This window comes from Montipora capricornis, chromosome 4 (genome assembly GCF_036669925.1).
Source record: "Montipora capricornis isolate CH-2021 chromosome 4, ASM3666992v2, whole genome shotgun sequence".
Taxonomy (NCBI): Eukaryota; Metazoa; Cnidaria; class Anthozoa; order Scleractinia; family Acroporidae; genus Montipora; species Montipora capricornis.
The window spans coordinates 55991596-56016960 of NC_090886.1; the positions used below are offsets into that span (position 1 = coordinate 55991596).

Here is a 25365-nt window from a genome sequence, read left to right on the forward strand (position 1 = left end):
AACACGTAAATTTCAAACGAGTTGACAAAGGTCGAATTACCACCATATAGAATACAATCCCAACTTGCTCTGGCAAAGGGCTAACGCTCGAAGCGTCGACCATGGATTCTTTTCACCATGGACATTCGACCTTTATCAACTCCCTTAATAAAACCACATTTATGTGTACAAGTTTTACTCTTCCAACGACACAGCACCATAGCTTTTTTTAGAAACTCACCCGTTTATTTGTTTAGGCCCCGTCCACGCGTATCCGGTTACTTTTGAATCCTCAACTTTTTCTCTCCGGATTCAAAAGTTTTCACGTCCACATGTAACTTATTCAAATCGAATTTGCCCCTCCACACGTATCCCGATCCATTCTAGTATCCAGGACTCCTCTTTGCGCCATCAGGCGTGCGAGTTTTCGTTCAGCGGCCATGTTGAAATTTACGCGGTAAAGACTGGATCTGCGTTTGTAACGTCATCAGATTTAAAAATATCCGGATTCGACTGTCCATATGATTCCAAATTCTTTGCGTATTCAAAAGTTTCCACTCTGGAGAGCGGATTAAAAAATTTGCGGATTCGCATGTATGGTTCGCCGGATACACGTGGACGGAAGACAAATCCATAAAGAAAAAGCCTGCGGATGGGGTCTTAGAAAAACTTTTGCTTTGCATTTCTGTTGCACGTCATGATTGGCGACTCAGACTGACCCAAATCAAAGGGAACAATAAAACTAGATTGTTCACAGAAGCACGCAGTCAACAATAAAATGAACGGGCCTGGCGAGCCGAGCGGGCTGATGTTGTTTGGGCCTCATCTGATTAGGTGGAATAATTAGATTAGTATTAGTCTGGTATAAGAAATCTCAAAACCGCAGAGAATGGAGAAACTCTCCTACACTTTAGGGGAAGAAGGCCGTATCAGCATCCCTGGTTAATTCAGCGTAGAGAGCGACGCCACACGAGACGTCAGGGTCCCCAACCTCACCAGTGACGGTGATATCTAGTATATTTCGAGGTATTCTTATCTTGATGGTGACTCGGGGATACTCGGGAAAAAACCGAGTGCTCCCGAACAAGAGTCTATCCGGCCCTACGACTTTCCGATTACTAGTTCGGAAGCTCCACCACTGAGCTGTATAGTAGACTCATAGGAGCTAGGACTCGGGGATAGTCGGAAAAAATCCGAGTGATCCTTTGCAGGCATCAAACGAACCTACGAGTCACAGTCGAAAAAGAATATCCCTTCATTTTATTTACCAGAGTTAACATTCATGATCTGCTTCATGATAACAAAATTCGACGTTCAGTTAAACAATCACTGTGTACTATCATTGGCTTTGCTATGGAACATAGAGGTGCTATAATAGAACACAAAATCTGTGGCTTCTATATGTTTTTTACTTTAAATACTTCTTACTGACTAACGATCTTTCCAATCTTGCCTTCGCATTTTTTCTTAGAGCCCAGACCCAAACCGACAAAGCCAAGGCCTGGTAAGTTGTGTTTCTTTTGGGAGTTGGGTGGAATGGGTTTGTTAATGAATTTCATAGAAGGAAATGTTTATTTTCCATGGAAATGCTGACTTGACTTTCTTTTAATTTAACAGTGTTGTGTTCCCTTTTGCAGCTCTCCCGATGCTCATGGGACTATATCCATTTAATCCAATCAGCAGGGGCCGAGACATGAGCCCCAACAAAGCACCTGGTGCAAAATTTAGTAACGTCGGCCTGACAAAAGGTCCTGATGGCCTACCTAGCTCTTCAGTTGAGCTTCGTGGTGTTTCAAATAGCTTCATTCAAATCCCCAATCAGGGAAAACTGCGTGCAACATCCGTTATCTCGATTTTTGCGTGGATTAAACCCAACGGTATCTCAGGACCGATCATTAATTATGGCGTAGGACCTGCATGGGAAACACACTTATGGCTGCTAAATTCCAAAACGCTTTTTGCTCGTTACGTAAAGGTAGGAGGTGCCTTGACTTCTCCTGTCTCTAAGTCTGTGTTAAGGCGAAACGCGTGGAGTTTCGTAGGAACATCTTACGACGGTACGTACGCCAGGCTGTGGGTTAACGCAAGGAACGTAGCAACGCGCAAGATCGGCAGAATCGGATTATCAACGAATGGACCGATAAGGATCGGAGCAAAGATCGGCGATCCTCGGTATTACAAAGGAGCCATCGCCTGTGTACAACTGTATCGATTTGCTTTGCATCAAAAGCAGGTGGAAAGGGCCATGAAGCAATGCATAAGACGTGAGTATTCCATTGTATTAGAGCAATTTTCAAAGGACTGTCGAACGTACACGATTGCAATTTCTACGCTTAGAGATTGGTTTAAAGATCTTGCACCAGTTTATCAACCAATGAGAAGGAAAACCAAAACCAATCGCGAATTGCACACGAGATTTATTGCTAGGAATCAGGATTGGTTCATTGCGATGTTTGCACCTGTTGTGATCGATCGAGGTTATTACTTTAAAGGGGCACTGTTATGAGTTGCGCATGCTCGAGTTTGTTTGCTCTCGAGCCCACGGAAATTTCTAGCCGCCGTCATGGATTCACGCGTGAGTCACGTATATTCGTTTCTCCTTCGTCCACCATGGCCCTCCCAAATGGACACCATTTTGAATTTGTCGATTCAACTTGAAAAAAGTTAACCTAACACTTTTCAAGTTTTCACAAGACGCTAGCGCATGCGCTTCTCGTGACAGTTTCCCTTTAATTTGGCATTTGTTTTACGACACTCAATTGAAAACAGCTCTCCGTATCATATCATACATTTTATTTACCATCGAATTTCAGAGTAGCATGACGTTCACAATATCCTCAAGCATTCAGTCACCTCTAGGGTTCTTTCACGTCGCACTGTTTATTAGAGCGACTTTCGTATGACTTTTAAAAACTGTTCGCAATTTGTTTCATGGACCAATGTTTCTTTATTCCCGCCAAGGAAACTCCTAATGTGGGCAGGATTGGGATTACTAAACTTGTAGTTTCCATGAGGAACATGAGGTAATTGAGCGAATCCCCCACCTTTGGTCATGGTATTAGTTATTCTTTAGTACTTATGTATTATACTGCGTGGCTTTTTCAAGGAAGTCACCTCACTGGTCAGTGAAAGGGGATCTCGCAGTCCTATAGGAACAACTGACAACAATAACCTTCACAACATGGGCACTTGGAAAGTACAGATTGTAAATAATTTTCGAGGGGGGTAGGGTTTCGTTCTCCTTCCTCATATTCCCTTGTTTGTGTCCACTCGACAATTTCAACTATGCCAAAAGATGATGATTATTCAAATGTCCCTTTTCTTGTTTCAGGTGGTCCTCCTGTGCCTGTCACCACCCCACACCCAACACGGCCCACACCACACCCATCATGTAAGTGAGACTGCAATTGCTGCCATGCGAAATAACTTGCCCATTTCTAAGGTTTCTATAATGTACCTGAATCTAATCCTCATGAGAACAAACCACCTCTCTTGTTGCAGAGAGAGACAATGGCAACTGCAGTGAAGCCAACATGCTCGTTTTCGAGAGTTCTCTTCTGGGGTTGGTAGGCAGCTATAACAACATGTCTCGGGATTGGTTCAGGAAACATTCTTGACATTCTTACATCAGTCAAACTGATTATTGCTGTAAAATGAATTCTTTATACAGGAACTTAAGCCTGCTCTTAATACTAACCTTAGCAGTGAAAAGCTGTTACTTTGAGTTAATAAGTAACAGCTAATTGTAGTTTTAGTGTCAAGATCGCTCTTCTTAATCTCGGACCCAGACCTCTCAGAGTCTTCCAAAATTGCAACGGTTACGCACACGAAACATCAAGTTTAAAAAATGGCTTGTTCCACCATGTTGTTTCGTATTAATGATTAAATTGTAATATCACTCATGTTGTAGTTCCTGTTTCGCCTGTCATCGTGTATCCATTGAACAAACGGTTTCGAGGTGTGGAGAAACTGAAACGAAATCCCAGTGCTATCCTCAGTAACGTGAAAGTGGTAAATGGACCTGATAAACTAAGAGGAGGAGCATATGAATTCAGGGGAAGACCCGACAGCTATATCAAAATTCCAAACGCTGGAAGAATGGACACGAGAAAGTCTATGACGATTCTCATATGGGCATTGCCTAAGAACCGCATTGGACCCATAGTCCAATTTGCAAAGAAAGGTTTCGCAGTTAGATTATGGATGATGAGGCGTAACATGGTGTTTGCTGAGTTTGTAACAAGGGTAACTCGAAAGAAAAAGCCATATTTGGCGAGCGTGGATGGAGTTTCACCTTGGAAATGGAACCACTTTGGAATATCATATGATCAGCCATCGGGCATTGCAACGCTCTTCGTAAACAGTAAACCAGTTGTGCGCAAGAAAATCGGTTCCATTGAACTCGCCACCAATCACGACGTTTTCTTGGGAGCGAGGCCGGGAGATAACCAATACTTCCGAGGTCAAGTATCATGCCTACAGTTTTTTGATAAAGCTCTCCGCAGCCACCAGGTTGTTAATTTAGAAAAGAGCTGTTTCAGAGGCACAGGTAATTTTTTTCAGTCCGTTTGTTTCTTAGAAGTTTTCGTTCTTTTTCTTTGTTCTTCCTGAGAATAGGATTCATCTGGTCTTTCGACCATAGTTAACAACGTGCACAAAGTATTGTTTATTGCTTTAAACCTAAAATTGACTTCATTTACAATTATTAAAAATATTAACAATCATCAGCAATTGTCAACAACTATCGACAAAACAGCCGGTAATTACAATGGAAGCCAAAGCCAGAGGCTTTAATAGTCAATTAATAGGTTAGTGGCGGACGCCATTCCAATTTTAACGACACGAAGCAGCACCTGTTTTGCAAAAGGTGTTAGCTCTAACATAAGGATATGTTGGTGCCTTACCAAGATTTATCGTTTGCTCGAGTCTTCTCATTTCATTGTCATGGGTCAGAATTATGACATTCATGTCATTTTGGTTATGATTAATTTTTCCAATATAATCTTATTTTTATTTCAGGAAGTCACCCTTTTATTAAACCAACGATAAAAGCTCCAAAGCCATCAAAGCGTGAGTAAATTTTATTTAGTAGAAAGAAACGGATTCCACAACATGATGTACTGTACAAACAGATTTGGATATTGCAAATGAATCTCATTTGCAATGACGATAATCGAGAAAACAATTGGTTTGCCACCGTTTAAAATATCTTGCTCAACATGCATCGATAGCAGACTTTAATGTATTTGCGGGTTTTTTGGGACAGTGTTATTGTGAAGCAATTATCTTCGTAGTTGTGAACGCAATTTATACAAATGCGTAGAGAAGCCTGAAAAATTCAGGACTTCAACGGGGTTTGAACTCGTGACCTCGCGATTCCGGTGCGACACTCTAACCAACTAAGGTATGAAGCCACTGACGTTGGGAGCTGGTCATTTGTGGGTTCCCACAAATGACCAGCTCCCAACGTCAGTGGCTTCATAGCGTAGTTGGTTATAGCGTCGCACCGAAATCGCGAGGTCACGGGTTCAAACCCCGTTGAAGTCCTGAATTTTTCAGGCTTCTACGCAATTGTGAAAATTGCGTTCATAACTTCAAAGATCATAGCTTCACTTGATTTCACATCCGCAGTTCATATATGATTCATTTCATATACCATTTCATCAGTGTTATTGTCTTGGATATCAGTTTTGAGTGCGTTTCATGACAGTTGCATGAGACATTAAGGTTTCCATGTAGATAAACCAAACATTATTACTGTTTCTTTCCCCTTTAATCTCAGCGTGTAATAAGTTGGTAGCAGTGTACCCGTTGAGTGCAGCATCAAGGGGACGGGATATTAGCAAAAATGGTAACCGCCCTGCCAGATTGCGAGGAGTGTATCCTGATTATGGACCCGACGGTCAACCCCGCACAGCTTATCGCTTCACGGGAAGGCGAAACAGCTTTATCGAGTTCCCCAACAGAGGACCTCTGGACACAAAATACTCCATTACTTTATTAGCCTGGGTTAAGCCACGTGGAAATCCTGGACCCATTGCAAATTATCACCCCAATGGAATTGGCCTTCAGTTCTGGCTTGAAACACCGCGAACGTTGATGGCACGTTTCACCCGTCGTGGAAAACGCGGCGGAAGGAGACGGCTCTACACGGTCGCGTTGCGGAGTAGGCGCATAACGTTGAATCGTTGGCAATTTGTTGGTTGCAGTTACGACCACAACTCCGGAGTTGGAAAATTGTGGATAAATAACTATCAAGTAGCGCGAAAGGGGATCGGACGATTTCGATTGGCTACTAATTATCCAATCAGGATGGGGATAAAGATTGGCGACAAACGCCGATTCACTGGAAGCATTTCTTGCTTTCAAGTGTTTAATTACGCTCTTTCGCCGCAAAAAATTCGCGGAAGGCAAAGAACCTGCTTTACACAACGTACGTATTGTCTGAATATTTTGGCTTGTTTTAAGAAAGAACATTTACTCTTCTCAGTGAATGTTGTAAAAGTGAGCTGAAAAATGCACTGTAGCTTTTCAACCTAAATGTCGGATTTCCTGATACTCGCTGCTCAAACATCTACTGATTATTTAGCCTTTGCCGACCGAGGTTAGCTCAGTGTTGAAAACACTTACCTTAGATCAATTTGGCTCGGATTCGATTGCCGTATTATAACCTTTATTTTTGCTGTTGTTTTTGTTGTTGTTGTTAAATCGAAGCTTGCACTTATGATAACATTTCCTTCCCTTGATAGGAAAATATTTGATTAATATTTTCATTTGTTATATCCTTGTCCTTGTTTTTTTTTGTCTCTCGTCCTCATTTTTCTTTCTGTTCTTTTTGAGTCAGATATTTCGCACTCTGCCTACACAGGTACAGCTTCAACTTGATGAAGCAGTGAAGTAGATATTGTGTGGATTTCGACTAACTAGAACTTGAAAGAAACTTTTCCCTGTCTAGAAAATTGACCGTAAAAAGGTTTTTTTCGATCTTACCATCCTCTCAAATTAAATTTATTATTGGCGGCTCAATAACGTTTGTGCAATTATTTTTCTTCTAAAGGCCCAGTCCGACCACACATTCCTCCAAAGAAGCCATTGAGTAAGTATAAGGGTGATGTACCAAAACAGCAATAATCTTCGTAAACCTTGATGGCAATTTGAGTCGAAAGGGGAAGTGATCCTCGCGATGATCTGAACAATTTAAAAAATTCATCAGTGTGGCGTCAACGGGTTTCGAAGTCCTAAAGTGTGACGTCATAAAAATTACATTTGCGAAATTATGGGATTGTTCGGAGTATTATGAAAGAATAACATCCAAAAGGCCTACTCGCCAAAAATTAACATTTCAGGGCAAAATGTGTTTGAGATATTAGCCCAGTTATGCTCTGATGACTTCATACAAATCCTTTAAAATTTGACTCAGTTCATTATATTAGGAATGGAGTCAAATTTAGAAGGATTTGTATGAAGTCATCAGGGCAAAAAGGGAATAGTATCTCCGAGACAATTTGTCCCACAATGCTAGTTTTTGGCAACTAGGCCTTTGAGATGGTATTCTTTTAAAACATCCCAACGAATCCCTTAATTTCACAAATTTAACTTTTATAACGTCAGCTTTAGAACTCTATGCCCGTGCAATGCTCTACCAAATGAGTTACGAATGCCACTCAGTTGGGAGCAGGTCAGTTTGTTGGGTTCATGTGTTCCCGTGAAAGGACTCGATGAATGAAATAGATGCGGGTTATAGATGAAAGGGAAAAGTGATCGTCGCCTTTATCTGGACAACTTAATCAGTAGTTAACAAATAGATTCCATGTTGCCGTGCGTCTGTTCAGTAATAGATCACAGATGACGTCAAAATGTGGTAAGAACAAAAAAGTGGCATAGCCGATAGCCGATAGCCGAGTGTGTCACTGATAGATCATAGGCAATAGATCATAGGCAAGAACCAATCAAAATGCGAGAATAACTTGGGTTATTATATAATCTCTAATAGACGCTTGAAAAATTGATATTCAGTACCAGCGTGACTTGGTTCCAGAGTTATTTTTATCACTCATTGTCTGCAACAGGGAAACCTGATTGGCGAACAAATATAACATTTGGACTGCTGTCGATAGATAGATAGATAGAGATAGAAAATTGAAGTAATGTGTTTAACGTTAAAAGCTATTTTCATTTCTGTAATTTTCAGATCTTCCCTCGCCTGTGGCATTTTTCCCACTAAACAAGGCCGTAGGAGGCGGGGAATTAACAAACAGGAGCATATCCGCAAGACTTCGAAATGTGCGCTACGCTCCAGGACCTCTCGGTCGCTCAGGCGGTTCCATCAGACTGCTGGGTCAAAAAACAAGTTACATTCATTTTCCAAACAGACGGGGTGGAGCTCTTGACACTTCTCACAGTATGACAATACTGGCGTGGTTTTACCCTGAAGGACCCGCTGGTCCTTTGTTTAATTACCATCCGGGTGCATATGGAGTTCATTTCTGGATGCTAGCGCCAAGAGGGTTATATGTCCAATTTGCGCGACGCAAGGGAAGGCGATTCACCCGCCCTTTGAGAAGCAGGCAAATACAGCTTAGAAAATGGCAGTTCCTGGGAGCCAGTTACGATAGGAAGACTGGAATAGCAGCTTTGTGGAGAAATGGAAGGAAAATTGCTAAAAGGTTTATCGGTCGAATTCGATTAGCGACCAATTATCCCGTGCGCATGGGAGCGAGGATTGGAGACACTCGTTACTTTAAGGGTAAAGTCACGTGTCTGCAAGTGTATGCAGCTCCACTCAACGAGGCGCAAGTGCGGCTTGCAGCGAGAAAATGCTTTAAGACAGGTAGGTTGGGGAGATTATATTGCAAATAAAACAAGCCGAAGGTGTCATCATCAATCAATTGTCAATCCAAATTCCCAACAGGTGAACTTGATTGATTCGTTGAAGTGTGCTTACAGTTTTGTTAAATCGTTGAGTACAATAACTGCATCTTCTCGCGTTATGCTAAATTTCGGCACCTGTGTTACTCTGTCAGAGGGAACGGCGAAATGTACAGTTTATTTCTCAACGTCTTAAGGACGGTGCATACTATTGTTATTGCGCACACGTTCTGCGCATCTCGAGACACTCGGATTTCCTATCGGTGATGCTCACTAATACAGGAATTTTTTTTGCGCGGCTTAAAACTATCCGGAAAAAGTAGATCTTAGTAAGTACTCTTGGTATCCAAAAAGAAAATTGGGGGTAACCATGCATTTTTGAGAGATAATTAAGCTTCAATTTTAGAAAGAATGCCATACATTGCTTTGTATTTTAAAGCTTTTTACAAAGATTATTCATGAATTATCTTTAAAGAATGAGTGGTTACCCCCAATTTTCTTTATGGATTTCAATAACACTTGTTAAGATCTACATTTCCTGCATAATCACACACCGGGGCAAAAATATCTTTAATTAGTAGGCACCGTCCTTAACTAAAATGAAAATTATTTACATGTGCATAAAAGATGAGGTGCGTGTGCAGGTCAAGTATGTAATGTACGTGCACGTGCATGTGCATGCGCATGTTTAACACCTGTATGCTAAAATCATCACAGCAGTCGATTTTTAGGTCGTTATCAACCGTCTGAGTGTTCAATCGTGTACAGAACGTTTTCGCTCACGTGACCAGTGGCCATATTGAATTCCTGAAACAAAAGATAGTTGTTGCATAAACATAGAGTTCATTTACTGGAGGATTAGTTTGGTACCCCATCGTGACCGCCATTTCTTTGTTTTGTAACACCAACATGACCGCCGTGCCGTGAAGTCTTTCGAAAACGCTCTATACAACAAGGGAGTGCAAATTGAATTTCCGTTTGAGGTAATCCCAACCCAACGGGAAACCCGCGTGACAGTGCACTAGTACGCTGGTAGTGTATTGAATGGGGTTTCTGGGGCTGGCGGATCGTGAGTCAACCAGAAACGTGGCGTCTGTAGAATCTGTCGGATTGTACAATTTAGTAAATTTGTTGTTGCGAAGAAGCGAAAGTCATTTTAGGAGTACAATACCAATTTTTCTGTGTTAAAAAGTATGAGGAGGCTCAGACAAGACATGACGTGAATATCTAATGAGCTGAACATTTATGGTTATGATTGACTATTCATACACGAAGGCTTCGTCTGTAACCAGATAATCGTCTAAGGAGCATATGGATTTTGTAAGCCGTAAAGAACGACGCGATCAAAGGTGAACATAAAGTCGGATTTCCCTGAACCGGCCGATTTGGTTGCATGTGATGAAAGTCTGTGAGACAAGATATATTTGATGGATAGCTTTCACAAGTAATATCACGTCATATCATTGCAATCAAATGGCCGAATAACAACATCTTTCACATTAATTTTTGCAACTACCACAAAAAGATGGAGAACTCAGTTATATCAAAATTGAACAACCCTATAGATTTCTCCTAATGATTCCCGATGACGTCACTTTCTGGTTGATCCAGAATCCATCAGCCGCAGATCTCTTATTCCGTGCACTATATACTTAAGGTGAAAAATGGGGTGAATGGTAGGTAAATTGATCGCAGACAGTATAGACACAACCGTGACGGTCCTATTTCACCCCATATACAAATTATGCAATCCCGACAGGCAAACAAAGAATACCACGCCTAATCAAGTGGGCCGGAGTATATGGACCTATATATATGGACCATTAATGGCAAGAAAGGCGAGGAAAATACTTTTAGTTTCGTTAAAAATGGCTCAAAACGAATGGAATTAATCTAAGGTCTTGAAGAAACACTTATAAAATGAGCAAATAAAACTTACGACGTTTCGATCGCTCTACGAGTGGTCATTTTCAAGTCAAATTGAAGTTCATAAAAATTTCCGCATATATACCATTTTTGAAACAAGAAATCGCTAAAATATTTGCTGGCAATCCAATGAAATTTCTAAGAATACAACGAGAGCGTAAATTGGAGATAAAAGAAGCGACGGAATGAAAAGCTCTTTACATTAATGCCAATATAAACTATTCCAGAGTAAAGATAATGGTGGATTGCCGGAGTACAACAATAGACGCAAAATGTAGTTGTGGTCCAAACAAAACATCAAGACAGCAATGAATTAATAAATAAAGGAAAACGCTACCTTGTATGTTCTTCTTCTTCTTCGCTCCTTTTCTAGCGGTTTCATGTTATTTTTCATGGAGTAGCGATGCTGTGAACTTAACTACATAGAAAGCTTGAGCTTAGATTGATTCATTGTATTTTGTTTCTCCAGCTCGTCCAGTCGTTCGACCTATTATTCATCGGCCAAAACGACCAAGAGTCCCTCGACGTAAGTATGTCAATAAATCTAACAAATGATATGGTGTTTTAAAATCAAACAAGGCAGTTGCTTTTGTACAATAATTTATGCCAAATCTATTCTCTCAAAGGACTGCAGAGTTCAGAGTTCCTTGTAATAACCCGGCAATTAATTTACTTTGATTTATCTCCATCCAGCCTCGTACAATCCGATGGCAGTATACCCACTAAGTAGTGTTGTTAAAGGCAAAGACCTCAGTGGTCGAAAGAACCCTCCGGCAATCTTCGGCAGCGTTCGTCCTGCTCCGGGCCCCGACAGGAAACAAGGCACATCGTATCAATTCTTCGGTAGACCGTACAGTTACATTCAACTTCCAAACACTGGCTTATTGGACATCGTGAAATCTATCACTATATCGCTTTGGGTTTTTCCAGAGGGTGCTGGGCCTCTTATGAATTATAACCCAACGGGTCAAGGGGTACAGATATGGATGGTCACCCCTACCTTGCTGTATGTTCGGTTTGTTCGGCGTCGGGGTCGCGTCCTCACTAAGCCGCTCCTTTCAAGGATTTACCGACGAAGTTGGAGTTACGTAACGGCCACTTATAATCGAAGGAGAGGAGAGGCAAGACTTTACGTAAACAATCGGTTGGTAAAGCGAGAAATTATTGGGAGAATCCGACTGGCAACGAACTATCATGTCCGGCTTGGAGCGAAAATAAAAGGTTATCGGTTCTTTAAAGGCCGCCTGGCATGTGTACAGATTTACAACACAGCTCTATCTAGGAGACAGATTGCTGCTGGGAAAAATGTGTGCTTCAAGTCAAGTGGTAAGGCATTTTTAACCATAATAAGTGTCGAAACCTTAATCAAAACGGAAGCAATTAAATGAAATGTTAGAGGTTTTGACGTCAACGCAAAAAACGCGATCGTCTTGAAAAGTTACTGAATGCATTTTTCAGACACAGTTGCTTAAATTGTCCGGGTAAGTGCGAGGAAGACTTCTTCATGTTGAAATGTTACTCGAAGAACCCATTAAAAGGAAAGTTTTTGCTTCCCTTTGAAATAGCGACTAAACAAAAACTCTGTTTTTCTCTTTGTGGGTGAAGGAAGGGATGGCGCAGTGGTGAGAGAACTCGCCTCCCACCAATGTTGCCCGGGTTCGATTCCCTGGTTCCGTACTCTGCACCGAGAGGTTTTCTCCGGTACTCCGGCTTTCCCCTCTCCTCCAAAATCAACGTTGTAATTTCAGTTTACAGTGCCCCCAATTAGTGCTCCAACGCTAGAACGACTAGACACTTAAATAAAGTTCCTTTCCGTTCCTGAAGTGTAGCCGCCTTAATTATCTTGTTCTCAGACAATTTCGTTATTTACTAAACGTTTTACGTTCCGGAGAGTATTGCCTAGATAAAGAGTAAGTTGCGTCGTACTTTGCATTCCTTCACAGGCCGTCTTCCAGCGCCTTCCCTGCCAAAACCATTAGGTCCAGGTAAGTCAGTTTAATCTGATCTCGAAAAACTTCAATACTTAAGTAGTACTTCTATAAGAAATGGAATAACTATTGTAGCCTACGGAATGAAATAGCTTTAATATGATACCAGGTTCATCAGCTGAGAAATTAGACTACGCAAAAATTTTCTTTGAAACTTCGCAAAAATTGTTCGTGAAACATATCACATATTAGTTATTGCTACCCTTCACACTTGAAAAGTTCTTCTCAAGAATAATGCTCCCAATGAACAATAATTCATAGCAAAAACAATTTGAAATCAGTGTCTATGGGTGAATCGTATCTGTACGTTCGGGGACCGCTAAAAGGTAAACCTGGAGGAAAGGGGGTGGGGTGGGGACAAAATCAATTTCTACTTTCTTGTAAATTTACTGGTGGGTATTTGGTGATAACATATTTAACCTTACGATCATAATGACTCAATATTTTTTCCTTTAGTATGCCTCCAAAAACTAGAGATTGCATTCTTACTAGAGAGCGGTAAAATAAGCTCCGCTAATTTCCAACGCAGTCTTCGTTTCATCAAGAAGCTTGTGGTGTCCTTCCCTCGCGCTAGGTTTGGTCTTGTGTCCTACTCCAAGAGATCAACAAAAGTCTTTGGGTTTTCCAGGTATCTCAATTAATAAAGAAATAAAGAAATCTGAGTAGTTTTGTGGTTTTCTGAGGAAATTGTCTTCATTGTGTAAGTTAAGTACGTTCGTTCTCATTCATTAGACCAGAGAAGGATAAACTTAAACTTTGCAGTGATCAGTCGTTTTAATTTTGCATGCAATAATCATGTTTTACCGAATTATAACAGGGGAAAACTAAGATTATATGGTGTGTTTAATATATCGGCAAGGTGAAGTAAGGAAACACAGTTTTGACATTATCGTGTATTATTTGTCCAAGAATCAAAGGTTGAGCAAGGATATCCTTTTTTTTTTCAGTTACATTGGAAGAAATAAAAGTTTGTTGAGAGCTATCAGCAGTACTCCATTCTTCAGAGGAGGGCCTTTTACCGGTGCTGCTCTGAAATACGTAAAGAAGACTTTGTTCACAAGTTTGTTAAACGGAAAAAGAAAAGTTCTCTTTGTAATAACGCACGGAAAGTCCAGTGATGAGGTTGCTATTCCGGCCGCGACTTTGCGCCGCGCTGGAGTTGAGATAATCAGTATCGGCGTTGGACGGGCGGCCAACTATGCACAGCTCAAACAAATGGCGGGAAAACGAACCGGGGCTGTGTTCACCTCGAGCTTCAGAACTTTACTCTCCATTGCTGGGTCAATTGCGCTAAAAGCATGTAGAGGTGAGAAGAAACTTGTTGGCATTTTGTGAACTAAGCACCTATATTCATTTTACCTTAGGCCAGGGGCACAACAACATTGACAAAGTTTTCAAATAAAAACGTAACTTAAGTTGGATAAATATAAATTGACCATCCAAAGCTCTCATTTCAAGTGTTAGACCTTCATCAGGGCGCTTAAAGAATTGCAAGTTTTAGAGGTATTCATATCGCCCACTGGAGCAAAGATGTTGTTGAAAGCATAGTTTTGTGACAAAAGAAATAAATTAACGAAATGAGAATTCGACATGATGATTAATTTCTCTTTAGGTAGAGGGTGCCGATACGAAAGATAAGTATTCGCTCCATATTTTTTCGTGATTGCTTTGGTGGGGACAGAGACAGTCATGTTTTGGCTGTAATTAATTGATAATGTCCTTAACTGGCTGCCTGGTCTCGCTGGTCTCAGTATAATTATTTGAAACAGCCAGTACCCTGACTTTACTTATTAGGATTCTAATTGACTATTTCTAAAAGACAGGAGTACGTAAAGTTTGATTTGTCACTCAGCTTTCTGATTTCCTAACGGTGTTCACTTTACTTCTATCAGCTCAACTGATACAACTAAATTTCCGTGCCTTATTCAACCACCAAGGCAATATTAAAGTTTCTTCAGCGTGAAACTAATCTCGCTATCTTTTCAGTCAATGAAATAGGATTGGATACTGATCTCTTATCGCACAATAGCAAGTCAACAGCTACCCTTTCATCGATTTCTGTACTGGTCTTCTTCCCCTTCTTTATGACCATATTTTCTATTTTAGGTCCCAGACCATTTGTGAAGCCGCCACCAGGAAGTACGTAATTGTTTGTACACATCTGATACAGAAAAGTAAAGATATTTCTCATTTGGCCTCATTGTTAAAACTAAAAATTCACGGGCTTATTTAACATTATAAAGGGAGATTGGTTGTCAATCGACTGTTGACAAGCACTTTGCGTTGTACTATGCTTGGTGATTGGCTCAAGAATCTCACCGTAAATTCATAGCCAATCAGAAGTAATTGCGACTTGCTTGAACGAGTTTTCCCGCCCTTTGCACCTGTTGCATGTGTTTGTTATGATTGGCTCATTCGATCACCTACGCAAAACTGTAGTTTGGCTTTCCCGCGGTATGCATCTAACTGCCTGCATTTCTGCACACAAGCCGAGTCTTTTCTTACCGTGACCACTTTACTCAAAATAATGTTTTCCTCTATTATGATCACTTCCTTGATTTGTTGGTTGGTGTTTTTTTTTTTTGTAAGAACATTAATGTATTTAATTTTTGATATTTGCAGTAATAATGCCTCCTGGATTTTCTAAACCCAGGCCCCATGGAAAGGGTAATTTCTTTTTTCATTTAATTCATTGTTGAACCTTGATGGTCAGATTTTTTCATGACGACCTGACAGCAGTGCCTTTATGGCTGGCTTCGAGACGTGCCTAATGGACTGCATAATATTATCTTCTCGAGGCCAAATAAAAGTTATGAACAAATCTAATTATGCTACGCCTTCTGAGTGAAGCTGCCATCAATTACACGTAAAAATTGCACGAATAATAGCAATACTGTGACAACAAAGCAAGTGCAGCTGTCAAGAAAAGAAAACTGAAAAAGAACTGAACAATTAAAAAACTTGAGCAAGCTTGAACTTATGTGGTATGAAAGAGTAGAAACAAAACAAAGTCCGTCCCAATTAACAGCAAGCAGCCAAACAAAGCAAAGTTGTAAATGACAGTATTCGGTATATCGTGAAGAAAGTAAAAACGTTTGGACAGACTGGGACACACATGTAACATTGTTTCTTTAGTGCTTAAAAATATTGTATGACAAATTCATAATTTTTTTGTAGTGTGTTCACGTGCGCTGGACATTGGCTTAATCGTAGATGCCTCTACAAATGTTGGCAACATTAACTTTCAACGACTTCGCAACTTCTTAAAACACATTGTGGCTTCGTTCTCAGTCTCCGCAAGAGCCATTCGCTTTGGCATGATAGAGTTCAACACGAGACCAAGAAAGCTGTTCGAGTTCAACCGTTTCACAGATCAAGCCACGTTATTGAAAGTCATGGGTCGTATTCCCTTTATGGGTGGTAAAGCTAAGCTTGGAACAGTGTTAAGATTTGCAGCCTTCTCATTGTTCTCGCGATCAACGAGACAAAAGGTTGCTTTAATAATAGCAGGTAGCAAGTCACTTGACTCGGTTACAGCTCCCTCGCGCCACTTAAGACGTGCTGGCGTGACAGTGGTAACGGTGGGTATTGGTACAAGATTCAGTGTGACGCAGTTGCGGCAAATGGCTACGACAAGGAGAGACGTCATTACTTCGGACTTTAAGACGATGGAAAATATTGTGGGAGCTGTTAAAAAACGAGCTTGCAAAGGTAGGAGCTGCTCGTCCTAGTCCTTTAGATAAAAAAACGAAGACGTATTTTTATTGTATGAATAGCTCCGTGAGCAAGCAAGATGAACCAAATCCCGCGCTGTGATTGGCTACCCGAGCGGGCAAGATGGAGCTATACTGCCCGCTCGGGATTTCTCGCTTGGTCCCGCAATTTCAAAGATCATTAATTGGTGTCTTGTCCCATATAATAAATCCTTTATTGACTACGCTTGTTCGGTCAAGATCGCTGGATATTGGCCTCGTTCTTTTTTTGCGTGTTTATGGACCTTGTCTCGGTCCATAAACACGCGAAAAAAGAACTTGGCCAATATCCAGCCATCTTGACCTCACCCTCGGTCAATAACCCATATATCTTGGCTCATGTCGTAAAGAAAAGAGAGATAATTTATTTAAAGGGGTCACCTTGTCAAAAGGTTTAGCGTCCAACGGAACCGATTCAGGGGTAACCTTCCATTTTCTGCCCCATACCTCTCACGACTCTACCTCTCGTTTTCGCGGCTCCGCAACTCAAAGCTCGAATGATTTTATTGAACTCGTGTCACAAAACCTAGCACTGACAACGTAAAAAATGTCAGTGGAAAACTTTCTGTAAGTTATCTGAGTCTAGAGATAATGCAACTATCACCAAAATCAGTAACAATACTTAGTAAATGTTGTGTGTTTCATTTGTATTCCCTCCTAGGCTCGCGTGTTGTTCCTCCACTTCCGCCTTCCCCCATTCGTCCAGGTGAGTATGAATGTAACATCGGGTCTTTCTTTGTGTAGAATCGAAGTTTTGGAGCAAGGATGGCGCAGTGGTGAGAGCACTCGCCTTCCACCCATGTGGCCTGGGTTCGATTCCCAGAATTGGGAGTCAAATGTGGGTTGACTTTGTTGGTTCTCTACTTTGCTCTGAGAGGCTCTTCTCCGATATGATATGGATTCGTCTGATTTGACTTAAACATTATCGCGTGAAAATAAAGGTTTATTATTACATAAATACATACTTCATTGACCACTCCCCATAGGGGCTTTTCAGGACCAATGAAACACAATCATGACAGAACAGAACATTCAACAATAACTGTTAAGAGTCCCAACTGGCCGGAGGCAAACCAGTTAGCTATTTATAAGTGAAGCTGAGAAGTTGAACCAAGGACTACCAGGAACAAATTCAACCAGTGATAAGAACTTGTCTTGAACCGGGATCACCGGATCTGAAGGCAAGCGTCCCAGCCACTGAGGCGCACTGCCTCCTGCTATTATTGCTATTATGAGCAAAATAAAAAATTAGAAGCCCGAGAATTTAGCCTGAGAAAGTCCATTGAAGTTTTTTATCATCATGACTCATCCTGGCTGCGTTCCTTCAATTTTTTCATGATTGCTATTATTCTTTAGATGGTTTTTCCGTATACAGTTTTCATCAAATCGAGTTTCATTATATTGTTGCAGTTGAACCTAGAAACCCCAAGCGTTTTATAGAAATATTTTTCTAAACAAAGTTTAGAAAGTCAGGGTGGTTTAGAGGTTATCAACTGCCCCTCCCATCTCTGTGACCTGGGTTCTCCGGTTACCCAGGTTTTCCTCCCTCATCAAAATCGACTCGCAGTCATTTGAATTACAATGTAATCTAGCATGTATGTGAGGCAGTTCCGGGTTATTTTGTAGTTTTAACCCGAAATTGCCCAGCACCCACGTTAGATTACATTGTAACGCACATGAGAAAAACTAACCGTGAAAAGGGCTATTACATTCGGATGCGGGTGGATACCCTTGAACCTCTGGTATCCTTCCATTTCCTCTCATTGAGGTAAATGAATGAATAAAGTTGCTATTATTCTTAATTTTATCCTATAGTTCATCCACGAATAAGGCCTCGACCAAGACCCCGGCCAACTAAACAAGCTTTTCCATTACCAAGACCCAGGCCCCCAACAGGTTTGATGAGGCATCCTACTACCATCTTTTTTATTTCCCCTGATTTTTAAATGCAAATGAAAGTTGCTGTTCACCAGGTTAGGATGGAAAGGGATCGGTTAAGTATAACTGACAAGTTTCTGAGGAATCGATTGGAGAATCGCAGATTTTGTTGCTAGAGCAAACAGGAAACTTGCGTGTCGTACACTGAACTAACTCTTTGAAATCCTGATTTCGTCGCAGGCTTACCACCGTTTCAACCACAAAGACCTCCACCAGGTAAAGGTTTTTCCTCTACTGAATTAGAAGTTATCTTAAAATGTGTTAATTGCAAAAAACGAGTCATTAGAGCGAGTTTCAATCGAGTGTCGTAAAAACAAAACCAAGGTAATTACTTTGGCCAATCAAAAAGGACGGAGACAATCCAGTAAACCAATCAAATCTCGAAGTAATTACAGGTAGCCGACACAAAGCGCGGGAAAATGTGCACGCGCGAGCCACGATTGGTTTTTGGTTTCACTTCTGATTGGTTGAAAAAATGGCTCGAGAACTTTGAACCAATCACTGAGTGAAGTAATGAAAAACCAAGCAATTCGCTAATTACTTTCGACACTCAATTGAAAACCGCTCTACTTTTCGATCACTAAATATTAATTTACTGACCACCATGGCCTTGACTTGAAAAGAAACAGATCTTCAGTTGTAGTTTTGCCTATTTGTCTGACTTCGCGGAGGATGAAAACTCATCTATAACTTACAAGTTCTTTTTGGTTTTCTTTCCAGGCGCAAAATATCTGTACTATGGCCGATACCGTGTCCCATCAAAATCAAAGAGGTTTCTTGGCAAACCGGACTTAAGATTACGAAGTCTTAAATATGCGAGGAAAAACTGTCAGCGTTTAGCGAGATTGAAACGCGCCTGGTCATTTGCTTTAAGGTTTGGCCGTCAGTGCTTCCTTGCTCTCAAGAACCCACGTCGATTTACAAAGTTTGGACGACCGCGAACTAGAACGCCCGGAGCACTGAAAGTTTACATAGCAAGAGGTAACTGAAATAGTCGAGAATGGATTGTTTTCTGTTCCGTCGCTAGTTATTATTATTCATTAAAATTGTCAAGTGAAACACTTTTTGACACTGAATTCCTCTCTCTTACTGATTAGAACCTTTGTAATAAAAAGTAGTGAACGAATTCATCGTTCTCCACAAGTTGCGCGGTTTTTTTCTTTGAAAACTTATCACAATAGTAATGTGAATTGCCTCTTATTGAATTCGAAGGTGGCCAAAAAATAAAACACAGGCCCAGTCCTCGATCAAGACCCACACCTAAACCGAGACCAATGCCAGGTAATGTACCATCTGTTGTTGTCCAAAGGAAAGACATTAGCTAACAGTGAGAATGTTTGTGCTGAGACAGAGGTTTTCCACTGAGCCGAGCGACGTTTTGAACCTAAGATCCTAAACAAATAATGAATTTTTCTGCAATGAAACGGGCATAGTCCCATTTCTCCTGACAGAAGTCGAACCTGTGACCTGTGGCCTTCCGGTTCGAGTATTTCGGAGAAACTAGGGTGAGTCCGAGAGCTAACAACAGGAAAATCGTGGGAACTTAAACGATTACACTAGATTATTAGAATGAAACGTTTTATGGCCTGTACATAAAAACCCGACAAAATGCTTTAATTTAATGATCTCATGATCAAATGAGGGAGAGTGGATCCCGAGAAGCAAGATTTTGTTTAATAAAAAGATAAATAATAACTAAAAATGTGTGCCTACCAATTTATGAAAGGAAATTGGCTTTAGACAGAAGCAAGTCGTATTGATGGTCATTTGGAAATAATATTGACTTCAATTGTACTCTGTTGTTTCAGGGCGCACATTCTACCGGTATGTAGGACTGTACAATCCACCACCACCAAGTGTGCTGGGAACTCCAGTCAGAAAGATCAGAAATCCATTGTACGCACGCAGGCGCTGTGAGAAGATTGCAAAATACGGGGGTTTTCGGCTTTTGCAATAAGATACGGCCGTTACTGTTATGTGACCCGGTTAATAAGTAGAAAATTTACAAAATATGGCCTCAGCCGATCCGGGAAATTTGGCCCTATTCAAGTGTACGTCAGAACATCCGGTAGGCTACTATATTAAGATTGGTATATTTAAACAGTTTTACTCTGAAGGAATGGTGGATGTTTGACTCAACAATAAAGAGCAGGACAAATATTCCCCAATTTCACCGACACTGAGGTGAAGAATTGTCTTATTGAATACCAATCAAACTGAATAGCTAAGAAATCAAAATGTGACTCAACAAACTCATTAAGACCATGAGGGTTGCTCGAAGGTGAAAAGAATAGCTAATTTCCTCCGGGTTAACCAATCTATATTAGTGAATGTGTTTTACTTAACCCGTGGTCTTTATGTTCTTTAGATATTGCACGCCCTCTGTTTGGCTATTGAAACTTTGCGTAATTCGACCCAGTTGTCTTACGTAGAATTTCGCCGTGGAATTTTTCCATGCATGGCATTTTTGAGGATGGTTTATGACAAGTCGCTCATTATATTTTGCAACATGACCGTATCTGTATTTAATTTTAGGAGGTCGCCCTCCTATACCCAGGCCTCCAAGTGGGTGTATGTAACATTGCAACGTTGTGTTTCTTTTATTTCTAGTATGTAAATTTTGACACTGGTTTCATTGTACTGTCTTGCTTGGAGATTTGCAGTCAGGGGATGATCAGTATTTTGTGTTTTTTCATCAAAATAATGTCCTTATCACATGATAAAGTCATAATTGTGCTGAGCGCAGTTGCCCAAAGGCCCTATAACTTTGTCCAGCGGTTTATTCACTATCCGACATTTTCAATCTTAGCGAAGATTTTAGTATTTACCCACTTAACACTCAAAACACATCTAATTATCGGCCTACGTTTAACATGAAGTATATTTTATATTCGGGATAGTCTCTTGTCCACAGGATCAAGTCATCAGGCCCCAGTTGTTCGAAGGGTGGATAGCGCTATCCACCGGATAAATCACTATCAGAAACCCATAAGGGTTGAAACGTGTAAAGGCCCCTTGTGTATTGGGAAACAAGCTTCTGAATATTCAATTTGTTAAGTACCATATTTGGGACAACAAGAGCGAGGGGTTTCCAAATATGGTACTTAGCACTGAAACATTCAACCAATCAGTTCACACTGAATATTCGGAAGCTGTGAACGCGCGTTACATGTTTCAACCCTTATGGGTTTCTGTCACTATCCAGTGGATAATTCAATTGGTTTTGCTAGTGTTTATCCGCTGGATAGCGATTTATCCGGTGGATATCGTTAACCACGTTTTTAACAACCGAGGCCAACGACTGAGGGGGCCTGATTGGTTGGGTGTTGTTCTCTTATATTTTCGCTAGGGAGAAGAGTAGTGCAATACCAGTATATAGGAAGGTATCGAATTCCATCAAGACTTGGACGTGCAGATATTACTGTAGGACGCCGTTTTAGTGCTGTAAAGACGTGTTTTCGATTGGCTCAAGCGAAACGCGCTCAAGCTTTTGCCATCCGCGCCTTCCGCACTGGAACACAATGCTACTTATCACGCTTGAGGTCCACCAGGTTCACAAGAGGAGGAAGAACTCCATTGGGTGGTCTCAAGGTGTATGTTATGTCAAGAGGTCAGAAACAAACAACAATTGTTACAAATTCAAACATGATAAAAATCGCACTACTGCGTTACTTTCTTCTTCAGTATAAGAGAACTCTTTTGAGGAATTATTGACCGTAAATCTTAAAACAGCTAAAAACAAAATTGTCACGTATGCTTTAATCGCATGAACAAAGCAAATAAGAAATTATTAAAACCGGACATAATTGCGTTCTATTTCCAATTACCTTTAGGATTAGTATACTAAGTAAGCACATGAGTTCGAGTGCAATTTGTAGTCTGAAAAATTGTTGATTTTTGAAAATCAAACAAGTGAAATTTTGACAGCGCGCGCTTTAATTTTCTGTGACCTTCATTCAACTGATTCGTCGCTTTATACTAGAGACGCATAATCCGTCCAGACGAATTATGAGTCTTTCATGTTATACGTCTAGTGTAAAGACGGGACGAACTTGCTCGTCTTTATACCAGACGAACTTAACATTACGTAGAAAAAAGTTTGTTCAAGTTTGTGCCAGACAAATTATGCGTCTCTGGTATAAAAACGGTCATTGATTGTTTCATCCAGTCAACTGATTGGTTGAAACAGATTACTGAAACGTTTACAACACTATTGTTCAAAATTCATTCAACTAAAAAATTCAATGGAAACGTGTTTATTTGTAATTTGCACTAGTGTTGGAAATTTGTACCCGTGTTACTTAAGAAATGCATCCTTTTTTAGCCAGTCAGAAGTGAGTATAACTTTTTCGTGTATATTATTAACATAGCAAGCAAGGCAACCGGACGTTTGGCAGAATGAACTAGCTTGCAATAAACATTGTTATTTCCAGGTTCAAGTAAACCACGAATACGTCCCCAACCCAGATCACCATTCAGACCAGGACCTCTCCCCAAGCTCCCAAAGCAACTGTGGAACTATCGTAGGATTGGTACCTATAACTTGCCACCTCGCCGTTCCTCCCCAGACGGTCGATACCTGGGAAGAGTTGTACCAACCGTAAACAGGGCCAAACAGTGCGCACTCATGGCTCGAGAGAAACTTTATCGATTTTTTGGACTGAAAGATAAACTCTACTGTTACGGCTCGTACAGAGCCAAACCGTTAACCAAATATGGCCCAACGAGTAACCCTCGTGGTCTCATTGTCTACGAGATTGGAAGAGGTTAGTCTGTGTGATTTAATTTGTTTCACCAAATCGCCTCTAGAGTCAACCAAGTAACTATAGACTATTTCGGATCCAACCGCAATGAAATAGCATTAACAACACGGATTTAACCAAGATTCAATCTACACGCCATGTGCTTCATTTTTTATAACACAACTGGGAATGTCTTCCTACAATATAGGTCCGCAACGTATACTACAGTAACTGCAAGTGAACCGGGATAATCCTGATTGTAGAACTTTTTCCCTGAAGTACACGAGGATTTTTTTTGCCTAAAGGTGTCAACTCGTCTTTTTACCAGGAAACCTGAGGCCAAGACCAACGGCCTCTAAATGGTATTACTACTTCCTCGGTCGCTACAGGTCGCTCAGCACAAAGGACCTGGGTCAATATGTGGGACGAATGATGGGAAAGAAGAAAGTATACAATTGTGGTCGTCGTGCTTATAAAATGAGATACAGAGCATTTGCTTTGCGAAACGGAAGAGACTGTTATGTGTCAAGGTATAAAACAGGCTATTTGAATAAGCAACGCCTGTTTGGCCGGTTTAAGGCAAGTGCTGGTGGACCACGTGTTATAGATGCTTACGGCATCGGTATGGGTAAGTGGTTAGCAAAATGATTCTCTCCTTATACAACCCATTCTGTAAAGAAAATGACACTATTCGATTTTTTTAGGACCTTACAAGCCGCGACCTGGGGCACGAAAGGGCGGTACCTTTGGGCGTTACCGTTGGCTGGGACGCTACCGTTCTTTGAAAGGAAAAAGCCTTGGAAAGAGACTTGGCAGAGTAGCTGGAAGAAAAAAAGCATTTAGTTGTTTTCTTCTTGCAAGACGATTGGGATTCAAAGCATTCGCTCTACATAATCGCGGTGTGTGCTATGCAACGAGTTCATCAAGAACTTACACTTCTAAGCCAGTAATAAGGGGCCGCTTTACAGCTGGAGCTGGTGGAACAAGTTACATTGATGCCTACACAATTGGTTAGTATTCCTCCATTACCCACTGAATTAACCGTTTCCTTTCAGAACAGAAAAGCGACAAGTAAAACACGGTCATTGAATAGTTCCCCAGAAAGAAGTGGCTATGCCCTTGAACAATACAGTACAATAAAATACATACTTAATTGACCATCCCCCCATAGGGGCTTTTCAGAGCCAATGAAACAAAATCACAACAGAACAGAACCTTCAAGAACAACTGTTAAGAATCCCAACTGGCCAGAGGCAAGCTAGTTGGCTATTTACAAGTGCAGTTGAGAAGTTGAACCAGGGACTACCAGGAACAAATTCAACCATTGGTCAGGACGTGTCTTGAACCCGGGATCCCGCACAGTGACTCTTTGTGTACTCTTTCTTATAGTTTTAGGATTAGGTTTGATTTCAATTATTATTTTCTTGCGTTTTAACGAGATTGATTTCAGTTAGCCTGATTAGTTTATACCGTTTTAAAGTTATGATTAATTCTCATAAAAGAAAAAATAATGATGGACTATTTCCATGATTCAATGTCCTGTCCATTCGTTTACTTAAACTATGGTGATAAGAATTTTTATCGTTTGCATTTCCAGGAGGGAAGTCATCAGGACGACAGAGACCTTCACCAAGTAGGGAAATGCTATCTTTTACGTTTTTCAAAAATTTTTGTTTTCGTTCTCAAAAACTGTTCAACGCATTTATATTTCGTTTTAATTATCTCAGTGGTTTTTCAAATTCCAAGTGAACTGAACATTGTCAACTCGAACACAACCTTCAGTAAATAACTTCCCATCTTTTGATGATAACACTGTCTCTTATTAAAGATCTAACTTCAAGTTCAAAATATCTGCTTTTGTACCTGTCATTTGTTCTCTTCAGCTGCAAAATATCTGTACTATGGAAGATACCGTGTACCACCAAAGGCGATCCTTGGTAATCCTGTGGCAACGTTTAAAAGCATAAAGTACGCGAGGAGGAATTGTCAGAGTCTAGCGCGCCTTCGTCGGGCCTGGTCCTTTGCTTTAAGGTTTAACCTGCAGTGTTACATTGCCTTGGAGAGTCCTCGAAAATTTACAAATGGTAATCGACCGCGAAAAGGAATGGAGTCACTGAGAGTTTACGTCGCAAGTGGTAAAGTACTTACATAGAGTGTTTTCACGTGACGTCA

At 40.8% G+C, this 25365-nt stretch overlaps 2 protein-coding genes across 2 annotated transcripts in view; both read left to right on the forward strand.

Annotated features, from left to right (window-relative positions):
* Window positions 1–4095: 4095 nt before the first annotated feature.
* Window positions 4096–5057, forward strand: LOC138045019 (uncharacterized). The gene is made up of 2 exons (XM_068891374.1): window positions 4096–4528; window positions 4999–5057. Exons 1-2 carry the CDS (start codon window positions 4096–4098, stop codon window positions 5055–5057), a joined length of 492 nt encoding a protein of 163 aa, XP_068747475.1.
* Window positions 5058–13976: 8919 nt separating this feature from the next.
* The window catches only part of LOC138046851 (uncharacterized), a 16517-nt gene continuing 5128 nt past the window's right edge, over window positions 13977–25365 (forward strand). The window contains 14 exon segments of the mRNA XM_068893430.1: window positions 13977–14067; window positions 14868–14900; window positions 15384–15428; window positions 15939–16472; window positions 17175–17219; window positions 18632–18667; window positions 19172–19432; window positions 20260–20394; window positions 20397–20519; window positions 21801–22061; window positions 22885–23217; window positions 23522–23821; window positions 23898–24203; window positions 25077–25328. Coding sequence (XP_068749531.1) covers window positions 13977–14067; window positions 14868–14900; window positions 15384–15428; window positions 15939–16472; window positions 17175–17219; window positions 18632–18667; window positions 19172–19432; window positions 20260–20394; window positions 20397–20519; window positions 21801–22061; window positions 22885–23217; window positions 23522–23821; window positions 23898–24203; window positions 25077–25328 — 2755 coding nt within the window.